The 9398-nt window shown below is 44.0% G+C and overlaps 1 protein-coding gene across 1 annotated transcript in view; it reads right to left on the bottom strand.

Annotated features, from left to right (window-relative positions):
- fbn2b (fibrillin 2b) overlaps positions 1-7380 on the bottom strand; it is a 55069-nt gene extending 47689 nt beyond the window's left edge. The window contains exons 1-2 of the mRNA XM_029499490.1: positions 7247-7380; positions 4088-4405 (exon numbers count right to left, since the gene is read on the bottom strand). Of these exons, the coding sequence (XP_029355350.1) occupies positions 4088-4266 (179 nt within the window). The 5' untranslated portion in view covers positions 4267-4405; positions 7247-7380. The remainder of the gene's footprint in view (positions 1-4087; positions 4406-7246) is intronic.
- Positions 7381-9398: the final 2018 nt, after the last annotated feature.

Below are 9398 nucleotides of genomic sequence, written 5' to 3' on the forward strand. Positions count from 1 at the left end.
TTACAGTGACATTCAACAAGGACGAAATGTAAACAATAAGGTCACATGACCTTAAATTATTATTAAATTCACATGTTGTTAATATCTGAATGAATATTCTTAATGTTCTTCCTGACTGCTCTTTTGTCTGACATTCACCATTCACTAGTAATTTCAGGCTGTTTCTGCTGCAGAGAGGAGAAAACACAAGAAAAGACAGTCTGTCTGAAATTTTCATTTATATAATCATGGGAAACATGAGAAAAATGTCTCCCAATAATAACAGAAGATATCTGAGGATTTATTTTTTTATATTTGGGTATTTTTGCAGTCTACTCGTAGTGAATGGAGAAGAGTTTTATCGCTTTCATTAAAGATGAAAGAATCTCTGTTACGGTTGTTGTGTATTTAACTGGATTTATCTTTGTTAGATGCGCTGTAATAAAACTGGAGTGGGTACGTCCAAAGTTTGAAACAGCAAAGTTATTCAACTGTTTTCTAAAAATATGTACAGCTGATTATGTTTTTTACTTAATTGCTTCATTATAAATGGTTTTGTCTGGATCCTGCAGGGATGATGGTTTGGCTTCCTCCTGTGAAGTTAACCTGCACCACAGCAGTTTAGGAGTTCAGCAGAAGCCGCACAGGACTGAAACCTCTACGACCTCAAATCCTGCTTCATTGTACAGATGAAGCTTTATATTACAACGTAACATACACTGTGGTTTACCATACAAATCCCAGAGGGACGTCATTATTGCGCAAATGACATCGCACAAGATGCGTCGTACCTCAGATGATTTGTGGTGAAACTGATGGTGTTTGTGATCAACTGTAGAAAAAACTGATAACGAAAGATTAAAAAGTCAATTTGACGCTTTTTATGCATGTAAATGCATAATATGTTTGTTTCATTGTGTAGAAGTGGGAGTGTACAGCGATGCCAGATGTGGGGAGTAAACTGATGACTTAATCGTTTGATAGAGCCTGACATTAAGTAGAAACCACTTTATTCCCTGACCACATGCCAGTCAGCGTTTCCAGATAATCTCCTTTTTACAGCTCAGCCTTTGTCTGCACATACAGTTCGCACAACACGCACACATACATGCACATAACAACCTTAAGTGGACCAGAAGCACATAAAACAGAAAGGGAAACAGGCACTTGTTCATTGCCCCAAATATAAATTTTATTTAAGTTCTTTTTGTTGGTCTTTTTTGTTGCTGTTGTTGTTCTCAAACACACAATATGTTTGTCCTGTCATATTCAAAAACAATGAAATGATTTTATTCTTTCTCAAATCAGACACGTCATGGCAGGCTGTAACTAGTGGACCCTATCCAGACCATTGGGGTGGTATTGACATTATTCTGGAAAGCAATCGAGTTCCCTAAATCAATTTCTCTTCTTGGGCTGACTGTCTGCCAAGTAAGCCGGTCTCCAAATCGTCTCTCCGCTGCAGAGCTGGGCAAAGCTGAGCTAAGTTAATGAAGTAGGTGGCTGCAATTTAAACATTGAAGAGATCTATTCAGCTGTAAATATTTGCCTCCAAGAAACATTCAAAAGACAGTGAAGGGAAATCAAAAGCAAAATCTTCCCCCCGTCTCTGTCTCACAGTTTCCTTCTCTGGATCTACCGACCAGACAGTCAATCACCCATCAAGTAAAGCAGAGGAAGCAGCCAGCCAGCCAGCCAGCCGGCCAACATGCCAGCCAACATGCCAGCCAAGAAGCCAGGCTAAGGTCTGATCAAATGCCGCCCTTGAGTGGGCCCATGCCAGGCAGCAGTGTGTTTTGGGAGCCAATAAATCAGAGTCAAGTCAGAAAAAGACCCAGCACTACCAGAAACAGACCAGGGGATATGGAGCTCCAGCCAGCAAATAAACACTACACCCCAGCCCAAGGCCAGTGTAATGACCATCATTAAACTAACCTCCCTCCATCTCCCACGCAGAAAATCTACCAAACCCATGATTGGTGCGACTCCGTTCGAAACCAAATGAGTGGCGGTGAAATTCACCAGCTCCTGCATCAGAAAACGTTTGGCCGACAATTCAAAAAAGGTTCATCAGCAGCCAAAGCAATCGCTTGCTCATCAGAAATGTGATTTTCTCACCCCGAGGCGACGAATATTACAGAGTTTCAGATGACCTGTCCGTTTCAGCCAACGCCACTCAAACATTAAACTGAAAATAAATTCAACACATTAGGCTTATTTGCTTTGGCCAGCTTTAGCCAGCTCGTGGGAGGCACTTGAAAGTTTTTGGGGGATAATTCAAGTGACAGTTACCAGGCAACACCCAGAAATCCAATGAAAATAATCAAAAAGTTGTCGAACATTTTGTCAAATGACTCTGCTGTGTGATCCTCATGTTGGCCCGAAGCCCAGAGCACAAGAAGCTCTGCATGTCCCGCCAGTTTGAATGCTGCTGCGTAATCTCATCACCTCTTCACTTCAGTACACAAACCTGGCATTTTAGTCCTAACTTAACACAGTGGTGTTTCCAGAAAAGAGTAATGGAAAAAGTCTGCAGGCTTTTGTTTCTTGTTCTCATGAAACCACGCACACTATTTGATGGGAATAATACTCTATTGTGCAAGGTCTCCTGGTTTCTCTCCCCCCGTGGGCTCTCACTGTCTGCCGGACAAATTGTGAATGTGAATTATTGCTCACTCTCATCACATTTTTAATCTTCGGGGTCCACTGCCAGTCGTCTCTTTTGCAGTTCCAGGGAACACTTGATGTGTCAGAAGGGATAATGCTGGCTGTAAACGGTCCAATGGAGGTTACACTAGAAAACTGCCATGGCAGCTTTGTCTTTCCTATAAAACGTCCTAGATACAAAGGGAGGGGGCGAGTTTTTGAACGAGGCCAAACGTCGTGCATATCTACCAAATCGAAGGCAGACAAATCTATTTCTATTGCTCAGCAGGGGACTGTGGCTGAACATGTTTTCAGAGAAAACACCGGCTCTGGTCTCCGAGGTCTTAAACATGCCTTACTAATAAGCATCAACCGAATATGGATTTATCTCTGTCACCATCGTCCTCGGCGTCTTCTTCTCCATCTCATCCCTCATTTCCTCACACGCTCCCCTTTTCTCGCTGTCAGCTGTTATTTTTTTTCTGCCGCTTTGTCACCTACAGCGGTAAAACAAATGCCCCTTTTCACCCCCACCCCCCCCCCCCCCACCAACCAGCCACCCTCGGGTGATACGAATACCTCATTTCCTGTGGGCTGGCACCGGGGGGAACCATAAGCTGGGACAGATGGGAGTATGATTGCAATAACTGATGCAGACGCTGAAAACGGGCTCCGACAAAACAGCCCTTTGTTTTTTAAGAAGCCGCAAAACTACAGCGAAAACTCGTGACAACTCCCACCGGCGCCCAGATTCACACCGTTTAGGTAACAAAGTGAAGGAGAGAGACGACGGCGGGGGTTTCAGCGTTGCAGCTGGTGAGAGGTGATGTGATCCCTGTAGCTCATTTCCCTGGATACCCCCCACACACAGAGACAGTCAAATAAACAGCCCCTTTAAAAACACACATGTGCGTCCATGTATGCACCAACATGCATGATTCTCCCAATCCCCTGCCTCAAACTAAAGCACCCCCCCCCCCCCCAACCAAATCCTGCCTGCACTGTTTTCTCCAGATTAACGAATACACCCAGAGGAATTTGGGTCATGAGATGTATAGAGAGCTGCCTTCCCATGAAAATGTCAATTTGCTGTAAGTACACTGGGAGATCTCAGCGAGCCAGGCGGCCCCGCTACCGCTGAACATGTGCTATTTTTGAGAAAACAATGTGGTAGTATTCAGCAACATAATTCGGTATAAATCTTGGCCTCGGCCCAGAAAGCACAGCAGTTGAAAGGGGAGCTGCCAGGAAAGTGAAGAGAGGGGAAAGTCGTTTATATTTCAAACCCTCCTCCAGATAGAGCAACAAATGTTTCGAGTTGTGTACGCAAAACCTCATTCAGCAGTTATAAATGCTTCTGCAGTACAGTAAGAATTGAATCAGTAACTAATTGTGTTATGCTTTGCTGCTCGTTTGGGTTGGTTTTTGTTTTATAGTGACATACGCCGACTCTCATGCCTACCCCCTCAGCGTCTCCTGGCCACGGCGCCGAACCCGCTGCACCTCCCTCTGGTCCACGTTGCCGGTGAAGCGGCTAGCTTGGTAGGGTCCGTTCCCAGTTTGACCACATGCCACATGGACCGTGGCGAGGCACACGGTCGCCCATCCCAGCAGCACCTGAGCCAGCTTCCCTGGTCCCATTGGTCCGTCTGGCCTTCCCACCGACCGCAGCGCCTCCGTGTTACCGTTCGCTCTCCGATTCTCTGTTCTCCGTTTGGGCCCAGGCTCAGCAGAGGGGATCAAAACCTGGATCCAGTCCTGCTGTGCACTCCAGTAAGCGCTGAGGAGAGGGAGAGACGGGACAGACATGAAACACTTTTCAAACTTTTCAGACTAACTCTGGTTCCTCTCTGCTTTTTGTCAGATGCTCCATCACAGTCCAGTCAGACAAGCTCCAATACCAACAAATGTGTTCTCTGAAATTCATGATGGACTGAATAGAACAGAGCTCCATTTTGTTTTTTTTTTTCTTAAAGATGATTCACAAGTGTTTCGTGCGTTTTGGTAAAGTTTACACGAGAGACAGAAGATGAACATTTCAGCTATTCATCAACTTTTCAACCACTTCTCTGCTAATTTAGAAAAAACTTTCAAGTATTTTCAAAAACGTTAATGTGTTAACAGACCCAGGTCAAAGGGCATTTTACTGGAGACTATGAATTTACCAGTTAAGTAGAGAGGGTTTCCTCCTGGACAAGTAAAATTACATCTGCTTGGGAGTCATTGATCGAACAGATCAAATGATTTTGATCCTCATGACACGGCTGAAATCACCAACCACACATTTTATGATTTTTGTTGTAAAAAGGACATCACGCCGTTGGCAGTTATATCGAGAAAAGAGAAAACACATGAGTTGGAGGTGAATTAAGAAGAGCGGGCCAGAAAATAAAGACACTTCAATCCTGACCCCCAGGAATCTGTTTTCACTATACTGCTCTTCAAAGCAGCCTCGTGAGTGCTTTATCGCCCCACAGACACCAAACACTGTTATGAACCAAGTGAGGATTGCCATCATAAATTTAATGTGAGACATGCTTAGCACCTAATAGGCCGAATGTTAAAAGATAAACACAAATTAAAAGGAAGTTTATCTGAATTACATCACGTGTTAATGGAGAAATTGTTTTTGTCCTGTGAGCTACTGCACTCCAACAATCGGGCGACGATTTCAGCACAATGTAATGTTCGAGCCTCCATCACCAGCGAAGGGTATTATCTTTAGTCATTAATTTGTGCTAAAAATGGGCTAGCTGCCTGAAAAGAAGGGAACATGAGTCTTTTGTTGTACAGAGTGATGCAAATTGGAGAAAACGTTGGTGAGCATGTAGACATTGCTTTGATTTACAGTAGAAGCTGGAAACATCCGCCCTAAATCAACGTAGTGAGCCTAGAGGGAGCCAGAGAAACACACTGGAAGGAGGTCAGTTGAAAGGACAAAGGTAACAGTGAAGTAAGAGTGACGTGGTGACCTGATGATGATCTGGACTCTGTCACTGCCCGCTGCATTTTCCACTTTCAGAAAGAAGGCTGCGGACATTTAAATGTTGACAAAGATCGATTACTGAAAGATGAAATACTCAGACTGTCATTTCATGTCCAGTCTGGATTTCTAAATCTAATTATTTGAGATCTTTCTGCCACATATGGATCGTATAGAGTCTTACAACCCATCCTAAATACATTAGGGTACATTAAATCAGAGCACATTTCAAGTCCGAGTGGATCGGACAGCTATGAGGTTTATTTTCTCTTCTCCACCTCATGATAGACCACAGGTTTAACAGAGAGCTGTGGGCCCCTGGTGATATATAACCTCAGCAGACTCAGCCTCCAACCATGGATCCAAACACATTATATATCTGAGCCGGGCAAAGAAAGGAAAAGAAAAGAAATATGGCTCCACTTCCCACTGACTCAGATTAATTTTAATACAGGATGGGAGATAGATGAGTGGTGAGCTTGCTCCAGCTTGAAGAGAAGAAGACAAAGACGGGGGAGAAAAAAAGTGGCAGGAAAAGTTGTAAAGAATATCAATATAATTGTCCATTTGATGAACCCCCCCCCCCCCTAAAAAAAAAAAAAAAGCCAACATTGCTCAACAGCAACAACTTAATGATAATCTAATTTCATCTTTTTTTTATGTACCAATTCCTCTTAAAGGTAATTTAATAAACACACCCCCCCACCCCACCCCAGATTCAAACAGGACAAAAAAAAAAAGTGGTTGTAGCTGCTTGCAATAAGAGAAGAGGATGGAGGCGGGATCAGTGTTGAACAAAAGAAATGCCTGATCAATTACCGAGAGAGAGCTCCAAACCGTGCTGTCAAAATAAAAGCAGGAAAGTTTCCGTCCTGCATCAGCATTTCATCATCTCATCACCCCATAAACACGAACTGTGAGTGTCTTTACCGGGAGGAATCACAGATGCCCCCCCCCCCCCCCCACCCCCCCAAAAAAAAAGGACAGTGAAGAAACTTTACTGCAGATCTGTGGGACACATTAAAGCTCCATCTGCTGCACATGCAAAGTCCAACTCAGCATATTAAACAGGGTGACTAACAGAAGCTGACAGGAAGAAAAATACTTTTTTTTTTTGTTCCACAATACTGCAGCTCCGAAAACAGCTCTGCTTGTCACCGCAACTTTATGAATGGAGGAAACAAAAAAAAAAAAAAAAAACAAGATCAATCCCTGCACGATGAGACAGAAGTTAATTCCAAATGGGGAAATGTGTTAGAGCTATTTATGGTAATAATGATTATTATTAGAATTATTACTATCCCGCTTTGTTCACCGGGAAAGTTTCTCCAAAATCTATGAAAGCTCCAACAAGGCGAGCGATCAAACTGTAAAACGTGACTCGCCTTTCTCTTTTTTTTTTTTTTTCCTCCATGCAAAAAAAAAAAAAAAAAAAAAAAAGCCGGTTACAAAAAATAACTAAAAAAAAAAAAAACTTATTCTCTTGAAACAAATGTTAGATTCATTATCCACCTTTGTGCATCTTTAACTTGCAGCTTTCGCCCCTTTTTTTTCGAGAAAACACGCACACATGCATCAGAAACGACAGTCACAGTGAAACTTATTGATGAGCTGCTGTTTCCTATCACACCACAGTACCTTGCAACGATTGGAGTGCGACGGCGTCAAGAAGGAGTCCAGAGTCCGCAATTTGAGACAGGATATGTGCTCCAGGATGGGAATATTTAACTGTAGCCTTAGCGAGAAAAGGAGAAAAGTTAGGGAATTGCCCTGTTTGGGGAGAGGGGAGGGGACATGGAGTGAGGCAGAGAGGGGGTAGGAACGGACTGCAGGACAAACCCACATTCCTCAAGACTCCTGGAGTTGTTACAACTGGGGCCAAGCAGCTAAACCTTTACACTGCGGCTAACATGGCACCACCCTTCAGGCGACCTGAGTGATGCCTCAGATAAGAGCCTCAGCAAAGAAGGTGATCTTTCTGATGCGGCTTGCAGGGCTGCGTTTGCGTTGACACCCTTGGCTGCGGCGAATCGATGGGAAAAAGCAACATCGGTGCAGATGGAGCAGCCTTTTTTCGTAAATAAACAGCGTGCTGCTGCGTCACAAATTGTCAAATTGTCCTGCTATTTACTGCCCCGGCCCGCCGGCGCTTGTGACTGACACATCCTTTGTTGCCACAAGTGTTGATAGGAAGTTGACGTTGGGACACCGGCCATCTGGGTGGTATACGGGTGAGGACAGCTGAGCACATCTCAGATGTTGCTACCTACTGAGTCCATTTTACCTCGGCCGGTGTCGGCGCAGCTCTGCAAAGAAAAGAAGTGTTTTCTCTTGTTGTTGTTATTTTGGCCTCAACAAAATGAGCTATAGTTCCTCCACCTCCAATCACACCTCAAACATGCAGATTGCTGTAATAATATATTCATATATCTGCCATTTGTTTTGTTATTGCACATAGCACAATTTGTATCCCGGCAGCAAGCTGTTAGTGATTGTTGTGATTGTTGCAGAGGTCAGAGGGTAAACACAATTTGAACATCATGGCTGCTTCCCAAGTGTGTCCATTCAAACGCCAACGAACTCTTTTACCTCGGGACATGGCCCCAAAAACACACTCCATGATCCTCTACTGAATCTTTCAACTTGCCCTAAGAACTATCATCTCTTGTGTCTTTTCAGTTTCACAAAGTTAACATCAGTGCCGATCACCGTTGGAGCCGTTAAATGCCACAGAAGTGGGTGTGAACAGTGATTTTGCCATTTTCCTTTGCTGACAAAACTCCGGAGGAAAAAGGGGGCTTCAGCTCGGACAATAAGATCTTACCTGGAACCGATAATGGTTTTACCAAGTGGCTCTTCAGGGTCAGTGTTTATCAGGGACAGAGGTCCTTATAGTGTCAGCTTTCCTAAGGGTCATAAATACTTTTTTACACCTTGTGGCAATGTGTAGACTTGAGGGCGAACTGGAAAATCTCTTTTTTATTCTCCTTGACATCCTCCAACGACTCTTAAAAGGACCGAGATGTCTTGTCGTAAGGTTTTCGGCCAGTTTTCAAGGCGAGGATTAACAAAGTTGGGTAATTCCAACCATGTGCATAATTCTTTTTGTCTTGGCAGGACTAGGTATGATCTAAATTTACCAGACCTAGTGCAGAGGATCAGGGTTTCTGGACAAGAGATGATGTAAAACCCCCTTTAATTATCAAGGGATGTCTTTAAATTTTACTTGAATCGTGAAAACACACAGATATCCGTGTTGCGCACATTGATAAATAGCCGTTCGGCTTCATTGCCCCTGCGTAATTAAAGCAACGATAAAAGTAACCAGGGAAATTCCCGTGAAATCGGATTTCAGTGTTATTACGTTCTACCTTGGACGTGGACACAAAAAACCCAACCACAACCAAGTGCATGTTCGTGCCCCCCTCTCTCTTTTGAACGGGGCATTTCATTCCAACGGCAGAACAAGCAGCACACAGCGGGACCAGCTTTCAACACGCAGCAGACCGACTCCATCAAAGACGGGCAGAGATGGAAACAAAGAATTAAACCCTTGAGGACTTTCGAGCTCATTGTGTGGGTGTATGTGTCTTCATTCGTTCCCTCTCTGTCCTCTCTCTCTCTCCCGGCAGTCCCACCCTCTCCCCCTCTAAACAGAACCACATTTCACAGAGCAGCGATCTGACTACAGTGAAATCACACCACTGTCTGTGTGTAATCTGCTTTCTGCTCTCTGCCCGGGGAAATACTTTTACTAGCCCTCCTTTCCCCTCTCCTTCTCCTTTGCACT

Source organism: Echeneis naucrates, chromosome 4, assembly GCF_900963305.1.
Source record: "Echeneis naucrates chromosome 4, fEcheNa1.1, whole genome shotgun sequence".
Classification (NCBI taxonomy): Eukaryota; Metazoa; Chordata; class Actinopteri; order Carangiformes; family Echeneidae; genus Echeneis; species Echeneis naucrates.